We start from the raw sequence: 20,643 nt of genomic DNA, 5'->3' as shown, positions 1-20,643 counted from the left end.
ACTTAAACTCATCTCATAAAAACATAATAACTAAGAGTAAAAGTTAGGTTAAATAAAGTGAATGTTGACGTGTCAACAAAGATAAACAAAGGACAATTTTTCCAGAAAAAAATCACCCAGAAGCTAGTTCATAGGATACCAGGCTCGATCACAAAGAGCCTTGTACGCGTCTACCACCAAAACGACCTTGTTCGCTGATTTGGAAAGGCCGTATAGCTGCCTTAGGCTACCCAAGTAGTCAAGGGTCCTTCAAAGAACTTCAAAGATGATTATAGATTCGTTTATTTTACAAACTGTTGGATGTTTAATGAATTCACAATTAACAGTAACTTAACAATAAATCTAAAAACCCATAAACCAAAATACTCAGTGGACTGATAGAAACATGCAACATTTATCTAAGTAACAAAGAATTGCTAAAACAAAAATGAAGATTCGATGAACAATATGCACAGATTAAGAAAGGAAGATTTCATTGGGCCATTGCATTAATTAAATAATTATATATTCATCAAAAAATTTATATAAAACTGTCAAACCTTACAGTCCGGTTCGGTTTTATACGGCTGACTTTTGGCATAACCATAAACTAAATCGTTAGGTGCGGGTTGAAATTTTAAAACCGACCAGTCGACCAACCGAACATTAAAAATAGCAGATCATTAAACCGTGCCCTGCGTGGTTTAGACGATTTCACGGTTTTAAACCAAACTGTGAACAGTGACAAACTATTGCTAACAAGTAAACGTCTAAATAATAGCAACCAACACATGCAGAAATAAGAATTCTAATAAACTAGTATCAATACATAAAGCACATTATGTTCACAAACAAGCTAGTTTCTAATTACCAACAAATGCATTAATAAGTATTTAGATATAGAAAGCATTCACTGAGCACAAACACGATTATATGAATTTGGATGACAAATCAATTGGGATTGTTTTCAGGTGAGTACTAAATGCATCAAAAACATGTGCCTTTAGGTCGCAGACAAACAGAATTCATACCTATCGTTTTTTTGTACTAATTTCAGTAACTCTATTTGATCCATTCAATCAATCAAAATTAGAGTTTTAGAATTCATACCTATAGCTTCTTGCATCTTAGATTTCAAGAATATCTAAACATGCACGGGTTAATTTGTCCACGAAAACTTTCGATTCTGAAACCGCCGCAGCATCCCAACATACCACCGCAACTGCCACCTAGAGTTTCAAAATAAAACCCGGCAGATGAATCAGATCCTACGGCACCACTGACACAGCCGGCGATAGGGCGGCGGCGTTTGCAGTGGTTTGGGATGACCACTGTCGAGTGCCATCGCCTAGGGCTCCTAAATGGAACCCGGCAACATATTGATTTCTTTGTAAATGGAGGATCATGCGTTTGATTATTTTGACCTGCATTCAAAGTACGGTCTTGCCAAATCCAGATAGCCTTTAAACGGGTTATAACATTTCATTATATTAAAAATTAATCTCACCAGATATTTGATATGAAAATCTTATAACATAAGGACATACTAAAAATTAATATCCAATTTTTTTTAAATATATTATTTATAATTAAGAAACAATTTTATGGTAAAAAAATACGCAGGCCATGGATCTCACCAAACCCAAACCTAGATAGCTTTTTAAACGGGTTATAACATCTCATTTATTTGTGAGTCCCTTCTATCATAAAACCCTAAATAAATTATTAACTTCTTTACAATAAATTAGATTAAAATCCAAAAACATATATAAATGCTAGAAACGAAAAATGTAAGGCGACCCATGGGGATAAAAGCGATATATATATATATAGAGAGAGAGGGGGGAATGTTATTGTACAATAATTGCTTAACACACATTAGGTATACGAGAAACGCTGAAGGTTAAAAACTAATTACGCTCAACTGATATCCAAAACCTAAATATGCTGAATATGTAAAATGTAAAAACGCTTAATTAAATTTCAAACCCAAATATGCTCAAGGTATAAAATGAAAAACACTGTTGTAATTGCAATTGCACATGTTCAGGAGAGAAAGGTTAACAGATTGAGTGTCATCCTTTATATATGTTTAGTAACATTGTGGTTTGTGTCAGGGTTGTTTTTGAGAATTGTTAAAAATTTTTGGGCCGAACGTGAAAAAGATTTTTGGCCTTAAGTAAAAGGGGTATTTTGTTGGGTTTAGATAATTTAATTTTTAAATAGGCTTATCTGGTTATGATTTATGTTGTGTAAAAAACTTTTTGTATAAAAGCAAGGTTAAAATGTCCCAAGTGAGGCTAGATACAATAATCTTTTGTTTGAAATTCATACCCCTTTACCACTAAATCAAGCTAATGGTTGTGTAATTAAGTTTAAATATTAAATATACATATTGTTTTTCATAAATATATATATAATTTTTAAAAAAAAACTCGGGCCTAGTGGGATGTCGGGCCAGGTCCATCGACCACCTGGCTTTCCCTTAGAGCCGGCCCTGGTTATGTCAGCTGTTATTATATTTGTTTATAATAATTGTTAGGTGGTGTTAAGCTAGCACTCACTCTACATATAGCTGACTATTATATGCACGTTATGTTAGCATGCTATAGTTGATTCGAATAAGGATTTTTATGCAAAGAGGGTTATTCAAGTAGTTGAGACATCCTTAGTTAATTAATTGCTATGTTTTAACATCTAACAAGTTTTAACTATGCCACTTTTGTACTTCTCCGGTGTGAACGTTTAAATTCGAAGTTTAAAAATAGTTTGCATGTGTACGTAAACCCCGCTTGTGAGACTACCTAGGTTCAAGGAGTTTCATTGACGCTCAATTTTGACAATATAAATAAAATAAGATTTTACTAAAACCATACACAAATTCCTAGCAACGTATTGTTTAATTCAACACAACCATACAGCAATGTTTTAAAAACCAGTATTTTACTCGTACCGGATTTGCTTTACAAATGGTACAACCGGTTGAACCGGGTTGTACCAGGAGGTTTCGGGTTGAATTGTTTACCCTTTAATTTCAAATAAATGCGACTTCAACTCAAAAAATAACGCTAATGTGTATTAATAAGCATCACATATGAAGCAAATATCATACATGAACAAAGATCGAGTCAAATAGAAAGTTTGTACTTTGTATATAAAATTAATCAATTACAAAAGATGTAAAGAAACCAACCTTGTATTTGAAGGATACAAAATTGGTTGATTAATGAATCGTAGTTTACTTTGTTTATTCGTTTTAGTTTTATCCGCTAGGTTAAACTCATTTTTAAAAAATACGGGCCACAAAATGTATCAAAATTTCTTGGTTTTAAAACCCTATTTGCCAGTTTAAACATGTATTTTTAAAATAACCAGTGGTACGATATTCTAGCAAACAGGCTAAAAGTATCGGGCTTTAAATACTTGTTGCCTTACCAAAATCCAGTATAACTGGTTCAACAGGCCGAAACGTACCTGCTTTTAAAACATTGACACATACATATTCATACAAAGACATTGCCAATTATATGACCATATATTATTACACAACAATAAAATTGGGAAATTGTAATAAAGATACACAACTGCCATTTTCTGTCATTACATGGGTAAAGAGTCGACAAACAAGAGAGTAATGTACTCTTTGAGGGTCTTTCCTGGAAAAGTGAACCCGTCGTCGTATCTATAAACGACATCTATCATTCGTGCAAGATTAAGAATTGGGGCAAGCAAATCCATTGAAACTTCTCTTGGCTTGAGACAACCCTCGTTTATATCTTTCCATGCATTTTCAATCATTTTCTTGAGCTCCTTGATGGCTTGCTTTTCCGACACACCATAGGTCTTGATGTATGCATCAACACCAGTGGCTGATTGTCCTCTTTCACGCTCGAACTTAGAGATAATTAAAGAAAGCAATCATATTGTTAGAACGAATATACACACACACATAATCTTCATAGTAGTTAGTTCAAAATTTTCTTTTATGGCTTATAGAGAATTTAGTTAGTACCTTGTAAGTCATAACATCATCTTGGAATCTTGAAATTAACTCTGAAGCTTGCAGAATCTTTGGATGGCTTTCATACCAAGCCAAAGCATCTTCACTCACTATCTCACCCATTCCCACTAAAGCAGACTTCGAAATAACATTGTAGGCAGAAGTGATTAATCCGTTCTTTGTATACTCCGGAAATGATGGAACATATCCACTGTTTGTCCACTCAGCCTCTTCAAGGTACCCTCTAGCTATGTCTTGGATCTGGAGTCCGTGTATAAAAAAAATAAAAATCAACATTAAGATAAGGTTTTCAATAAACATACACATACATATAGAGAACAAGTCCCAATTATTTCAGAACCAATATATAGAACCGTGGAAACCACATAATTCAATTGTATGTGTCATTGTGTTGCTTTGAATGTTATACACAAGCCGACGATATATGTAACCATCATTGTTTATCTCTCGCCCACTATTTCTGATTATATTTCATGCACCATATACAAGTTAATTATATAACTCTTTTAATTCTCAACATATTATTGGTTGTGTAAATCATACCGCTTCTTTTGAAGCAATAACACTATTCACACGTCCTTCTGTAGCTAGCTGCTTCTCAAGTTCAGCATACTCATTTAGGAGAATTTTGTAGAATGGTCTAATGTACTCCGGAAGTTGGCTTATAGCGCTAATGTCCCATCTAAAAGTAAATTGAATGTTAATATACAACTAAATATCATTAAGCACTGCAATAGTAATTTTATTTTGAAGTACATGATGGTTAAAGCAATACTATGTATAATTTGTTACCTATTTATTGCATCAGTTAGAAGGCGGAGCTCTTCAATGGTAGCATACGCGTCATATGTGTCGTCTAGCACAACGAGAAACAGAGTAATTTTTGTGGCAATGATACGTGCCAATGAGTAACTAGGTTCAAAGTACAATCCTAATATCCAAAAATAAATCTCCGGTACCCTATCCCTTATATAAGGAGTAGTCTCTTGAAACTTCATATCCTTCCACCATCTGAAAGCGAAGTATAAGAAATTTGATAAATATTTTGCTTTTATAATTGTTGTATCTTTCATTAATTCTTATCTCTATGCCTGGGAAGGAAGGGAGTATTATTTATAAGAGTATGCATTTTGTTTTTTATTTACTTTAATCATGGGTGCAGTAAAATGCTGCTTGTATTTTAATTTATAGGATGATGATATGTGACTCACTTTGAAACAATCCTAAGTTCTTCCTTTTGTTGTAGCTGCAAATAGTTGAAGTGAAGTTTTGCAAGTTTTAGTAATGAGTTGTGTGTGGAGCATTCTTCTCGATAGTTGGAGAAATATAACCTTGCTTCTACCATTGGCATCCCATGATGAACTGGTCTTTCCAACGACTGTTTAACCTGTTGTGCAAGATCGCCTTCGAGGGTATTTACTAAACTTTTCAGTTTTGTTTCAGTGAACGCCGAAGCATCATCTAGAATCTTCTCTCCTTTTAATCTCAGTTGTGCAGCTTCATATAAGCCTAACATACCCTTCATATCACTGGTAATGTATTCCTTGAATGTATTCGTGTCAACGTCCTTGAACTTGTTAAAAACATCTACATGGTCACAAATTTGGTAACAAATTATAAAAGAATGCATGAACAGGAATATACTAGGGGATGCGATTTGACTAAGTTTTGTTTTTGGGTAGTGTTATATATAGTCGGTTAATAATATATAATAGATTGTAAGATACTCTAACCAATTAATGCATGCATATACAAATAGTTTAGTAGCTCAGGGACTTTTTTTTTTCTTCTCTTTTTATTGCAATTCCAATAATTATACCACAAGGCAGTTTGTAACCAAGGTGTCGGAAAGCTTGAAAGCTAATCGAAATTGTGTGTAGATCAAGTTCAGCATAGTCTTCCAAGTTGGAGTCTTTGAAAAGTCTATCAAGCTGGCCTTCGATCTCTTTCAAGAACATATATGTCAGACCGAGACGGTGAATGGTGTAAATCAAACTAAGTTTCTTATTTGAGTCCATTGTTGGATCCATGATCAGTCTTCTCACTTGTTCTTTTGGCTCTTCCATGGATTTAGCATATTCTTCCATTATCTACAAAAGAAAGAAAACACGGTTATTGTCAAAAACAACAAACATCATGCAATGTGCAGTTAGTGGGTGCTAACAGAATTTGTTATCTGTTATAGTTATTATTTTATATATGTATCGATCATTTATCTTTAAGTTTCATTATTAGTGATTGATCTATCACTACGGTTATTGAGGTTTCATCATTATGTTTTTCATTGCAATCTCTCAGTCAAGTATTATTTATCGGATTCTTTTGGTGAGAATCTTACCGAGTTGTCAAGAGAGAATGACAGGAACATATCACCCCATTTAGAAGGAGGAAAGTTGGCCAAAGGACGCACCGGCTCGGCATTGTTCTTGGTGTTTGCTTTGGCTATAGCACTGACTCCAACTGCTGCCATTTCTTGACGAAGTTGGCCTCAAAATGTGGTTTGATTGAAGCTGTTTGGATGTCGAAACTCCTGAGTAGTGTAAGGGTATTTGTAGGGCACTCAGTTAGTCGTAAGAAGTGGCTTCCCAAGTGTATTACTTTGTACATTCTGCATGTTATGTTGTAAGCCTAAACAGGTCCGAACCCGAGCTTCATTTATCAAGCTCGAGCCGACTAGCGAGCCTAAACGAGCATGCCATTTATATTATTTTTATATATTTAATAATCATTAGTTCCCTCCCCTATATATATATATATATATATATATATATTAAAATGTCTACTGACCCCTGTGAAATTTTGACAACAACCCCCTTCTAACCTTTGCAAATTTTTTCTAAGACCGCCGCTTGTTTTAATAACTAACCATATTATTACAATATTTGTATCTTTAAAGCATTAAAAGTATTAGTTGGCATGCATAATCCATAAGTATTTAATTCGGAGACATATTAATTAAATTTAAATTTTGAAACAAACAATACATTATTTTAAATAAGTATTAATAAAAAGTTTAGACTCTGATAATATTAATACAAATATTGTACATAATATTATTTACTCTATTATTTAATATATTTCACAAATCTTAAAGATTTATACTCGATAATCATTTTTGTTTGATCAATATATGTTAGGTTTTAATTATTTTTAAGCGTTACACTCTAAAAACAACCAACAACCTTTTACAGATTTACAGCTGACAGAAGACCAAACCAAGAACTTACATTACTCGAAATCCAGATAATCCTACAACAAAACAACTCAAGTTTAACAAGGTATGAGACAATGCATTTCCCTGATGAAGAGCCCTTATATGTTATCAATAATTGCCTTATTCTAGACGAGCAATCATGCGATCAACAAACTGAGAGAACAAAATTTGAAAAGTATTTAGATCGATAGCCTTAGAGCAGAAAACTATTTTTGACATAATAATGAAAGTCGTACCGCAGAACAAAGGTGGTGTCTTTTTTGTTTATGGCACGGTCGGTCAGGGAGAACATATTTATGGAAAACATTGTCTTCATCAAGCGGAATCACTCCATTATTGTTATCCGGAGGTAGAACAACACATTCTAGATTTCATATTCCGATTAGCCTAAACGAGGACTCATCTTGCGTAATGGAACGAGGTTCGGATGAGGTAGAATTATTAGCAAAAACAAAGCTAATAATTTGGGATGAAGCCCCAATGACCCATAAACACGCATTTTAGGCTCCGAACAAATCTTGCAAAGACGTCTTAAAGTCAAAATCGATATTTGGAGGAAAGGTTGTTATCTTTGGAGGCGATTTCAGACAAATTCTGCCGGTAATACGGAAAGGAAGCAGGCAGCAAATAGTAAACGCCTCTCTGTGCCCGTCCTATATTTGGTATCATTGTCGTGTTCTTAGATTAATAAGAAACCTAAGATTAACAATTGGTCAGCCATCGGCTGACATAGAAGAGACCAAAAAATTCTCTAAATGGCCAATAGGCATAGGAGAAAGAAAAGTCGGTGGACCTAATGAGGGTACAACAAAAATAGAGCTATCAGATGATTTACTTATTGAACAATGTGACGACACTATCATAAAGATAATTCAGTTTGTCTATCCAGACATTCTAAACAGCAGCCAAGACCCTACATACTTTCAACAGAGGGGGTTGCTTGCATCAACAAATGAGGTTATTCATGAGATTAATGATCATCTGCTTGAATTCATTCCAGGTGACCCGGTCAAGTACTTAAGCTCAGCACCTGCAGCTAAGTCCGACTATACAGATGGAAATGCTGATCCAACTTTATACTCTACTGAAATACTTAACGGTCTTAAAATATCTGGGCTGCCAAACCACAAGCTTATACTAAAAGTCAGCGTACCCGTGATGCTTCTAAGAAATTTCAATCAAAAAAGGGCTTACGCAATAACACTAGGCTTCACGTTGTTTCTTTGAGTACGCATGTAATCGAAGTGAAAATTTTTTTAGGGACTAATACTGGTGAGAGGATCTCTATTCCAAGAACGCCCTGATACCTTCTGATAAGAACATAACATTCACGTTTACAAGACGACTTATATCCCTTATCAGTTTGCTTCGCTATGACAATAAACAAAAGTCAAGAACAGTCATTAGGTAGGGTGGGTTTATACTTAAAGAGCGATGTCTTCTCCCACGAACAGCTGTATGTCACATTATCAAGAGTCACGAGCAAAAAGGATTTGAAGATACTGATTCTAGACAAAAATGGCAAACAGGCTAACAAAACGACAATAAAATTTATTGTTATCACTTACAATTTTATGATTTCTGAATTTAGAACAATTTTATAAATTCATGATGTACAACAACAAAATAACATCATAACAGCAATGATTTATGGATTTAATAGAATTTTATGAATTCATGATGTATACTAACAAGCATAGTATAAGGTAACGAGTCAAACCAGACTAAATCAATAAAAAAAACACTTAAAAATAACCCGCGTAACACGTGAGCAAAAAGCTAGTATATATGTAAAACAAAAATTGTTTCTTCTCTTTCCGTGTAGTTTTATTCTTCTTTTGTTTTGTTGCTTATTGCTTTATCATTACTTTTATTATTATCATTATTATTACTATTATTATTATACTTTGATTTATATATTAATCAGCTAAGCATACACGTGGTATCTCATCTTCACTCGTTGATAAATAAATATGCCATTTATTTTTTGATAGTCAACATTTGTAGTCTAACAAAATTATTAGAAAAAACAACTTGGATTAAATTATATTCTGTTTCTTATTTTTGTCATTCCGAATCCAAATCTTTTTTTAAGACAAATATAACGTTTTCCATATCCAACTGAATTATCTTCAATAAACTAATGATCCTGGACATACATTATTTATCAACCATGCAAATCAGGGACGAGACGTGTATTTTATGAGTGTCAAATGCAAGGGGCATATTCCACCGTTGTCCATCCTTGCAGTGGCGAAGCTTGGGTTTTGTCATGGCGGTGACCGAAGTCACGGACCCAAAAATTTTCGGGTCGGCGATTTGGTTCGGGTCGTGTTGGTGGTTCGGGTCGGGTCGGATCAAACAATATGACATCTATATATCTATTTTTTTTAACTCATTCAAAATGATTGTTCTTACAATTAAAAAAAAAACAAGACCTAAAATATCCGTAATATGATAATAATACGAGAGTCGAGAGGAGGGTGAGTACCTTTGTTCATCATCCTTTTTTTTTTTTTGAAAAAGGAAAAAAATGTGTCTTGCTTTTTCATGATTTACCTAATTAAGAAGAATCAATAAGGTAAGTTAGAGTAAAATTTCACCATACAATAACAATTACAAGCTTAATTGACTAATTTCTTCAAATCCCCAATTCACAATTACAAACCCTAATTTTATAATCCTTGATTTAACAACACAAAGGTAGAGGCAATAGACTATTACCTTGCGGAGGTGGATGAGCGGGGATGAGCGGCGGCGGTGGATGACCGGCGGACGGCGGTGGGGCGGTGGGCAGTGGCGAACTCAGAACTCAGAAGGCAAGGTAGAAGGGAAGCAGCAGGTAGGGCGATTGTTTTGAAAGAATTCCCGTTTGTTCTTTTTTTTTAAATTATGTTATGTAAAAATTTACAACAAGCCCCTCCAAAATTGAGTGTTATTAAAAACTAAATTTTTTATAATTTTTATAACTTTTGTTTATAAAAACCGCGAGGTTTTATAAAAAAAAATCAAACGATATGGTATTATATTTAAAAAAAATTGGTGGTGACCGGTAGCTTTTTGGAAAAACAAATTGGCAGTGACCGCGCTTAAAACCTATAAAAATTTTCGAGAAAAATCAAGAAATTTACCCTATTAACAGAGAAAACGGCAGTAACCGGGGGCCCTTCTAACCTTCGCCCCTGCCTCCAAGAGACTTCTAACTTTCATTTATTTAAGAGTCAGATTTTTTTTGGTCGGTACGTGCTAAGTTGACTATCACTATATAAATTCTTTTGTCTAATTCGGCCATTCGGGTCAGGTAATCTGTATATAATTTTTATTGTTCTGATTCGGCCATTCAATTCCGGTTGGGTCAAGTCATATAGAAAAAAAGATAATTATATATATATATATATATAGGGGACGGTTATACTAAAAAGAAGTAGTTTTCTAGAAAGACTAGTAATAAATCATAGCCATTGGATCATGTTAATCAATGAGATTTAAAATAACCAAAGCCGACATAATTTCCTAAAATTACTCTTTTACCATTATAACCGACAAAGTTTCCTAGAATTATTCTTTTACCATAGGTTTTAATGCTAAATGTCAAAAATTTATTAGTTTTTACAATTCCTAAGAAACTCTTTATTCTTATTTGAACCCCTTTATATATATATATAACCAAAAAAAGTACGTAAAACTTTATTTGAAATGGATAATTAAAATATAACATATCTAAAGTTGCTCTCTACGGGGTTCAATTTTTTTAAATCTAACCAAAACATCATCTAGTTTATTCATAAAGAAAGTCTTTCTCAATGAAATAAATTTAACCATCATTTAAATTATCATCACACATCCGATTACACAAATCGGACCTCACATACATCAATGCTGAAAATCTTCTTTCAAAGCTTGAGGTTGCGACGGGTAATACAAGGGCTAATTTCAATAAACGATACACCAATATAAATGAAATTGGCCAATTTCAATAAACAAGTGCCGCAGACAACATTTTTCTCGCATTTTATGTTTTCTTTCCTTGATCTTTCTGTTTAAATAATGTCTCAATATACTATCAAATTTTCAATACTATTAATGAAATCATGTTTGCATTTGATATATCTATCTTGATTTATAATTCTCACCAAAACACGGCACCCATTGCTTATACTATCTGTAGAATTATATTTGTTACTCATGCTCAACTCAATCTAGCGGCCTATGGGTGTGACCTCAAATGTAACCGTTAGTGGAAACCGATACCTTCTGATAAGAACATAACATTCACGTTTAAAAGACAACTTATATCCCTTATCAGTTTGCTTCGCTATGACAATAAACAAAAGTCAAGGACAGTCATTAGGTAGGGTGGGTTTATACTTAAAGAGCGATGTCTTCTCCCACGAACAGCTGTATGTCGCATTATCAAGAGTCACGAGCAAAAAGGATTTGAAGATACTGATTCTATACAAAAATGGCAAACAGGCTAACAAAACGACAATAAAATTTATTGTTATCACTTACAATTTTATGATTTCTGAATTTAGAACAATTTTATAAATTCATGATGTACAACAACAAAATAACATCATAACAGCAATGATTTATGGATTTAATAGAATTTTATGAATTCATGATGTATACTAACAAGCATAGTATAAGGTAACAAGTCAAACCGGACTAAATCAATAAAAAAACACTTAAAAATAACCCGCGTAACACGTGAGCAAAAAGCTAGTATATATATAAAACAAAAATTGTTTCTTCTCTTTCCGTGTAGTTTTATTCTTCTTTTGTTTTGTTACTTATTGCTTTATCATTACTTTTATTATTATCATTATTATTACTATTATTATTATACTTTGATTTATATTTTAATCAGCTAAGCATACACGTGGTATCTCATCTTCACTCGTTGATAAATAAATATGCCATTTATTTTTTCATAGTCAACATTTGTAGTCTAACAAAATTATTAGAAAAAACAACTTGGATTAAATTATATTCTGTTTCTTATTTTTGTCATTCCGAATCCAAATCTTTTTTTAAGACAAATATAACGTTTTCCATATCCAACTGAATTATCTTCAATAAACTAATGATCCTGGACATACATTATTTATCAACCATGCAAATCAGGGACGAGACGTGTATTTTATGAGTGTCAAATGCAAGGGGCATATTCCACCGTTGTCCATTCTTGCAGTGGCGAAGCTTGGGCTTTGTCCTGGCGGTGACCGAAGTCACGGACCCAAAAATTTTCGGGTCGGCGATTCGGTTCGGGTCGTGTTGGTGGTTCGGGTCGGGTCGGATCAAACAATATGACATCTATATATCTATTTTTTTTAACTCATTCAAAATGATTGTTCTTACAATTAAAAAAAAAACAAGACCTAAAATATCCGTAATATGATAATAATACGAGAGTCGAGAGGAGGGGTACTCCTTTTTTTTTTTGAAAAAAGAAAAAAATGTGTCTTGCTTTTTCATGATTTACCTAATTAAGAAGAATCAATAAGGTAAGTTAGAGTAAAATTTCACCATACAATACCAATTACAAGCTTAATTGACTAATTTCTTCAAATCCCCAATTCACAATTACAAACCCTAATTTTATAATCCTTGATTTAACAACACAAAGGTAGAGGCAATAGACTATTACCTTGCGGAGGTGGATGAGCGGGGATGAGCGGCGGCGGATGACCGGCGGTGGGGCGGTGGGGCGGTGGGCAGTGGCGAACTCAGAACTCAGAAGGCAAGGTAGAAGGGAAGCAGCAGGTAGGGCGATTGTTTTGAAAGAATTCCCGTTTGTTCTTTTTTTTAAGTTATTTTATGTAAAAATTTACAACTAGCCCCTCCAAAATTGAGTGTTATTAAAAACTAATTTTTTTATAATTTTTATTACTTTTGTTTATAAAAACCGCGAGGTTTTATAAAAAAAAATCAAACGATATGGTATTATATTTAAAAAAAATTGGTGGTGACCGGTAGCTTTTTGGAAAAACAAATTAGCAGTGACCGCGCTTAAAACCTATAAAAATTTTCGAGAAAAATCAAGAAATTTACCCTATTAACAGAGAAAACGGCAGTGACCGGGGGCCCTTCTAACCTTCGCCCCTGCCTCCAAGAGACTTCTAACTTTCATTTATTTAAGAGTCAGATTTTTTTTGGTCGGTACGTGCTAAGTTGACTATCACTATATAAATTCTTTTGTCTAATTCGGCCATTCAGGTCAGGTAATCTGTATATAATTTTTATTGTTCTGATTCGGCCATTCAATTCCGGTTGGGTCAAGTCATATAGAAAAAAAGATAATTATATATATATATATATATATATATATATAGGGGACGGTTATACTAAAAAGAAGTAGTTTTCTAGAAAGACTAGTAATAAATCATAGCCATTGGATCATGTTAATCAATGGGATTTAAAATAACCAAAGCCGACATAATTTCCTAAAATTACTCTTTTACCATTATAACCGACAAAGTTTCCTTGAATTATTCTTTTACCATAGGTTTTAATGCTAAATGTCAAAAATTTATTAGTTTTTACAATTCCTAAGAAACTCTTTATTCTTATTTGAACCCCTTTATATATATATATAACCAAAAAAAGTACGTAAAACTTTATTTGAAATGCATAATTAAAATATAACATATCTAAAGTTGCTCTCTACGGGGTTCAATTTTTTTAAATCTAACCAAAACATCATCTAGTTTATTCATAAAGAAAGTCTTTCTCAATGAAATAAATTTAACCATCATTTAAATTATCATCACACATCCGATTACACAAATAGGACCTCACATACATCAATGCTGAAAATCATCTTTCAAAGCTTGAGGTTGCGACGGGTAATACAAGGGCTAATTTCAATAAACGATACACCAATATAAATGAAATTGGCCAATTTCAATAAACAAGTGCCGCAGACAACATTTTTCTCGCATTTTATGTTTTCTTTCCTTGATCTTTCTGTTTAAATAATGTCTCAATATACTATCAAATTTTCAATACTATTAATGAAATCATGTTTGCATTTGATATATCTATCTTGATTTATAATTCTCACCAAAACACGGCACGCATTGCTTATACTATCTGTAGAATTATATTTGTTACTCATGCTCAACTCAATCTAACGGCCTATGGGTGTGACCTCAAATGTAACCGTTAGTGGAAACCGAGACCATGTGCATGGCTATGCACACGGTTATCTAATAGGAACCGTAATCTAGGCTGCCTTGTGTGCTTGGTTAAGGCATAGCTATCTAATAAGAACCCTATATATTTATTGATTATATATTTCATTTGCGATTATTCGATATCTCAAAGCGAGCGTCTCCGACTTAAACCCTCCCTGTAACGTCTAAACCCTTGAGAATAACTTTACTAACGACTTTGCGTCATTATTTCACTGACTTCGATAGTTTCTTATGGTTATCATAAGTCCACACGAATTTTATTCTTTCATCATGACCCCTATATTTCGAATATTTGACTTAACTATTTTGATAATTTTCTTCGTCTACTACGGGTTTTCTTTTGGTTTTAATACTCAACAACTTATTGCGCATTTTACGTTTTATCTCGATATACGCTAATTCTAAGAATTTTGATATTTGAGTTCGTTCAATGTTTCGTCGGCTATTGTTACCTTTGTGTTGCACTCTTTATCTTGATGTTCAAATGATTTTCTTATACATTTTTGTATGATTTTAACCAACCCAACGGAACGAGCCGTGCGACGAAATAGGTAATTATGAATGCACGCGTAATTACTAAAATCCTCGCATGGAAGTCATGGTGGGTACGTTGGTGTGCGAACAACTTAGAACCGAGGGACTATATGATAACGGTACAAATGATATATAATATGGCAAGATCATGATGGATACGCTGCTACTGCATTCTATATATAAGTGGACTTATCATATTACCCAATTGTAGCGCTTTCGGGTCACTTAAAACTCTGTGTTGTTCCTTTCATTACAAAAAAAATAATAAAATAAATCTTATTATTTGTAACCACAAGGCAGTTTGTAACCAAGGTGTCGGAAAGCTTGAAAGCTAATCGAAATTGTGTGTAGATCAAGTTCAGCATAGTCTTCCAAGTTGGAGTCTTTGAAAAGTCTATCAAGCTGGCCTTCGATCTCTTTCAAGAACATATATGTCAGACCGAGACGGTGAATGGTGTAAATCAAACTAAGTTTCTTATTTGAGTCCATTGTTGGATCCATGATCAGTCTTCTCACTTGTTCTTTTGGCTCTTCCATGGATTTAGCATATTCTTCCATTATCTACAAAAGAAAGAAAACACGGTTATTGTCAAAAACAACAAACATCATGCAATGTGCAGTTAGTGGGTGCTAACAGAATTTGTTATCTGTTATAGTTATTATTTTATATATGTATCGATCATTTATCTTTAAGTTTCATTATTAGTGATTGATCTATCACTACGGTTATTGAGGTTTCATCATTATGTTTTTCATTGCAATCTCTCAGTCAAGTATTATTTATCGGATTCTTTTGGTGAGAATCTTACCGAGTTGTCAAGACAGAATGACAGGAACATATCACCCCATTTAGAAGGAGGAAAGTTGGCCAAAGGACGCACCGGCTCGGCATTGTTCTTGGTGTTTGCTTTGGCTATAGCACTGACTCCAACTGCTGCCATTTCTTGACGAAGTTAGCCTCAAAATGTGGTTTGATTGAAGCTGTTTGGATGTCGAAACTCCTGAGTAGTGTAAGGGTATTTGTAGGGCACTCAGTTAGTCGTAAGAAGTGGCTTCCCAAGTGTATTACTTTGTACATTCTGCATGCTATGTTGTAAGCCTAAACAGGTCCGAACCCGAGCTTCATTTATCAAGCTCGAGCCGACTAGCGAGCCTAAACGAGCATGCCATTTATATTATTTTTATATATTTAATAATCATTAGTTAACATATATAATGTTAAGAAAAAACTAAATAAAAATAACTAAATAATATATATTATTTTATATATAAAATTATAATAGAAAAAAAATATATAAAATAATTATAGTTATATAAAAATAATTAATAAATAGTAAACGAGCCGAGCCCGAGCCAAACTCGATCTTGAAAATCTACTCACGAGCCAAGCTCGGGCTTTGAAAACAGAACTCGAAACGAGCTGGGCTTGAGCTTTAAGTAAGTTAAACGAACGGAGCTCTAGCCTCAGCTCGGCTCGTTTGCATCGCTAGGTACAACTAATCATGTTTTCACGCTTATCGAAAATGGGTATCCATTTGTTAAATGTTTTGATTATTGGTGGACCTATACTAAAGTTGTAGGGGTCGGCCGAACACTACGAAAAAAAAAAAACTTTTAGAGGTGTGTATATTATATATATATATATATATATATATATATAAAGGAATCAGGATTATGTGAGAACTTTTTGGGAATTGAGAACTATGAGAACCATTTTGAACCACAAAAAAACCCAAAAATAAAAAAAATCATAAAACAAAAAAAAAACACAAAAATAAAAAAAGTAAAAAACCAAAGTTCTTATTTATCATCCCGGTTTTTTTAAAAAAAAATAAGATTTAGCTAAATTATACATATATGTATAATATGTACATATATGTATACACATATTTTTTTCCTATACACATATGTATATTTTAATGTAAATGATAATGTACATATGTGTACATTACGTAACTAGAGATTAAATGAAAGTATACAAATGTGTATATGTATAATACGAATTAAAAAGAAAAAAATGGTTTTTTTTATTATACATATATGTATAATATGTACACACATGTTTTTTCCTATACACATATGTATAATTTAAGGTAAATAATAATGTACATATGTGTATATTACGTAACTAGAGATTAAATGAAATTATACAAATGTGTATAGGTATTATACGAACTAAAAAGAAAAAATAATTCGTTTTTTTTTATGAAACCGGAATGAAATATAAGTATTTTGGTTTTTTTACTTTCTTAAAAATTTTCGATTTTTTTTTGTTTTATAATTTTTTAAATATTTTTTTAGAGGTTTTTTTAGTGGTTGAAAATGGTTCTCAAAGTTCTCAATTTGCCAATGGTTCTCTTAGGATCCTTACCCTATATATATATACATATATATACACACCCACACACACACACACACACATATATATATATATATATATATATATATATATATATAAATGTCTACTGACCCCTATGAAATTTTGACACCGACCCCTTTCTAACCTTTGCAATTTTTTTCTAAGATCGCCACTGGTTTTAATAACTAACCATATTATTACAATATTTGTATCTTTAAAGCATTAAAAGTATTAGTTGGCATGCCCTCTCCAGTGGAGAGTTTTTTACCAAAATGGGTTGAGAGAAAAAATTATTTATCAAAATAGGGGATTTTAAAATATTTACCAAAATAGATTTTTTATATAAATTGGATGTGGCTCAATGATAGAGCACTCACTTTACAAATGAGAGGTAGGGGGATCAAACCTCACTACCACCAATTTATATGGGAGGATGACCCTGGCTTGCCAGGGTTCGAGTCCTGATCTCACCCGGTTTTACCGGCTCCTTGCTGTCGTGCCGTTTGGCCGGCGTGGGGGTCGGGTTTTATCCGGGGAATCCCTCAATAGGTGGACCGCTAGGGGCTCCGTCCGTCCGGACTCATGGTTGGCTCGGGCTACCTTTAGCCAATGGGGACCGCGTACGAAGTACTCGGTGTTACTTAGTTGGTCGTTCAAAAAAAAAATAGGTTTTTTATTTATTCCTTCCCCACCCCCCTTAAATTTAAATTAAGAAAATCAAGTTCGGCCCTTTCAAACAAATCATCATTCCAAACTTTGTTCAAATCATCTTCTATCCCAACTTCACTTCAGTCTCCATTAATTGGTTCTTCAGTCACAGCTTTCACGTTGGGTTTTTCAATCGATTGGTATCAATAGATTTTCATGAAAGATTTCAATTTCAACCTTTTTTTTCATACATGATTTCAGAGGCATGTTTAATCAGTTCTATTGCAGGCGCATGTTTAGTTGATGCAATTGCAGGGGCATGTTCAATCGCGGTTGCAGGCACATGTTCATCGATTCGGTTGCAGGTGCTGGTTCAATTGATTCAATTGTGGGCTCAGGTTCAATCGAGTCGCTTGCAGGTTTTTCGTCCAACATATATGGATTCAATAGATTCAATTGCAGGTCAAATGCCCATCGGTAGTCGAAAGGAGTAAAGAAGTCTGAATTACAGAACCCGACTGACAACAATAACTGAACCCGACATGCGTAAACCAATCGAATAGATACAGATCGAATTCACCTGACTAAACCGATTACAACGCAAAAAGATTAAATCAAAATGTTGGTTCTGCAAATAAAGAGTAATCCGATTATACGTTGAATTTGATTATGCAAATCATGGCATTAAATTAGAATAACCAACAACCATATAAAAGAATAAATCATTTGAAGACCTATTTTGGTGGAAGAAAAATAATAGTTGGATTTAATAAGAGAGAGAGTATTAAAGAGAAAGAAATTGAAAAATACCCATTTTGGTAAATATTTTCAAAATCATCTATTTTGGTAAACGTTTTTCCTCCCCACCCATTTTAATAAAAAACTCCTCCAGTGGAGATGTAGTTTCTATTCCTATTTGGACCATTTCTATAGGTGTAAAAAAACGAATTAGAGCTTTTATCCTAGGTTCAACTCAATAGGAGGTGAGGGCTTACGAATTCCATTTGATTCCGTGCATAAAGGGAGGAGGGGATATGATCTCATGGCGTTCAAAAAAACGTCCTGATCTCTCTCTCTCTCTTGCGAACACCATGGATGGGGTTTGATCTGCTGAAAACCTCCTACTCTCATACTAATCATACGATTGTGATTTGCTCTTAGAGCTTTCGTCAAAACTTTTGCTCTGATCCAGGTAATTTTGAATTTGACTTATGTATCATGATTTAGGAATTTTCTTTTAATCCAGGGAAATCATCTTTGTTTTAACCTAACGTTGTGTTTATTATCACGGTTCCCCAAGCATTCACAATTTTAAGGTTGCTGAGCTAATTGTGGTGTTTGTTGGTGGTGTCGCACAAAACACAGATTGTGAAGAAGGTGAATAACACGGTTAAGTTTGGCATCATGATTCACTTTACCTTTTGATTTTTTTGAACCTATGTTTGATTATAGCTGCCTATTTGCAGAAGTTAAAGTCATGTTTGCAAATTTTTGTCCGTATATATCAGCAATTGGGAAAACATCTTTTGGTTAGATTCAATACTAGATAGGACTTTAAGTGCCTTATTTTTGTGTTTGCTATTATTGATGTTGTTATTAGTATTATTACTAACAAATAAAAAAACATACACCTCAGCAGGTGTGAAACTGCTGCAATCAAACTATTTGACAACAATAACCGTCAGCCCAACCTCAACAAACATCAAGAAATACATAGGCAGGTATGCTCCTAAATAAGAATGATTCTAAGTATGTGACTTTCCATTAAAACATATCTAGATGTCTCAAAATTTAGCTAACGTTGAATTATATTGTTAATTAGACAACTTTATATATGATCTAATATTGAAATGAAGTTTGTGGTTTAGAATAAGTTGTTTGTAGGGAGTACTATTGAAAACACAAAACGTATACGACTAACTATACTGCTACATTCAGCTCTGTAACGGGTCTGAGCGTTTGGTCCTAGGCTAGATCTAACAAGGATTCACAAAAAAGAAAAAGTACACTTACACATATATTGAAACTGCCCAAACCCAATTCTCTACAAATCCTGACTTGAACCTGGCCATCTAGCAGGCTTCCATGACCAAAAACGACCCGTGACAAACGGGCTTAAGTTATTATTTTGAACCTATTGTGTTGGACCAGGCCCAACGGGCTTAACTTATTAATTTGAATAACTCATAATGCAATTTTTTAGGACCAGTGCATCCCTCTTCCCTCTCAGTAGAGGTGTGCATGGGTCGAAAAATAGTAAACTAGGCCGAATCAAAATGTAAAAAGGTTAATTGTTATATGCTTAATGAAGCGTGCTAATTAGAAAAATACAGCATGTACCAAGTCGTTCCAAAAGGGACATGTGTTTGCTTTAATTAATATAACAAAACACCTCATTCTTTTAAGAATTTTAAAAATGAATGCTATGATTAGCCGGCTATTCCCTGTCGACCATATAACATTTCACTTTTTTATATTTTGATTATAAAAACTGGATCAGCCAATTATACAGGTCAAAACATGCATGAACCGACACAAATCAATACCTTAGCCTTCAATTGGGTAGTCGTGATAGGTTGATAACAATGAATTTTTGCTAATGCCTCTTCATTCCGTGTCAAATAACAAGTCAAACGCAAGATACAAATCAAATCAAATCAAACATACCCAGTATTTCCCACCACAAATA

At 33.6% G+C, this 20,643-nt stretch overlaps 2 protein-coding genes across 2 annotated transcripts; one reads left to right on the top strand and one right to left on the bottom strand.

Annotated features, from left to right (window-relative positions):
* Positions 1–3,576: 3,576 nt before the first annotated feature.
* LOC143566409 (germacrene A synthase 1-like) lies at positions 3,577–6,470 on the bottom strand. Its single transcript, XM_077053131.1, has 7 exons — positions 6,339–6,470; positions 5,820–6,090; positions 5,212–5,587; positions 4,793–5,011; positions 4,544–4,682; positions 3,992–4,240; positions 3,577–3,873 (listed from the first exon to the last, which is right to left on the bottom strand). Exons 1-7 carry the CDS (start codon positions 6,468–6,470, stop codon positions 3,580–3,582), a joined length of 1,680 nt encoding a protein of 559 aa, XP_076909246.1. The 3' UTR covers positions 3,577–3,579.
* A 1,155-nt stretch (positions 6,471–7,625) lies between these two features.
* Positions 7,626–8,441, top strand: LOC143566415 (uncharacterized). The gene is made up of 2 exons (XM_077053133.1): positions 7,626–7,646; positions 7,719–8,441. Exons 1-2 carry the CDS (start codon positions 7,626–7,628, stop codon positions 8,439–8,441), a joined length of 744 nt encoding a protein of 247 aa, XP_076909248.1.
* The last annotated feature ends 12,202 nt before the right edge of the window (positions 8,442–20,643 follow it).

This window comes from Bidens hawaiensis, unplaced genomic scaffold (assembly GCF_021521415.1).
Source record: "Bidens hawaiensis isolate Kalapana, Puna unplaced genomic scaffold, B.hawaiensis_p1.1 tig00022885_1, whole genome shotgun sequence".
NCBI lineage: Eukaryota > Viridiplantae > Streptophyta > Magnoliopsida > Asterales > Asteraceae > Bidens > Bidens hawaiensis.
The sequence above is the reverse complement of the archived record's forward strand: the minus strand, read 5'-3'. Positions and strand labels throughout refer to the sequence as shown.

Coding starts and splice junctions, on each gene's coding strand:
- LOC143566415 (XM_077053133.1), top strand. CDS start 7,626: ATGGAACGAGGTTCGGATGAG. Junction 7,647..7,718: donor TGGAACGAGGTTCGGATGAG/GTAGAATTATTA, acceptor CACGCATTTTAG/GCTCCGAACAAATCTTGCAA.
- LOC143566409 (XM_077053131.1), bottom strand. CDS start 6,470: ATGGCAGCAGTTGGAGTCAGTGCTATAGCCAAAGCAAACACCAAGAAC. Junction 5,012..5,211: donor GAACTTAGGATTGTTTCAAA/GTGAGTCACATA, acceptor CTTCGCTTTCAG/ATGGTGGAAGGATATGAAGT. Junction 3,874..3,991: donor ATGATGTTATGACTTACAAG/GTACTAACTAAA, acceptor ATTATCTCTAAG/TTCGAGCGTGAAAGAGGACA.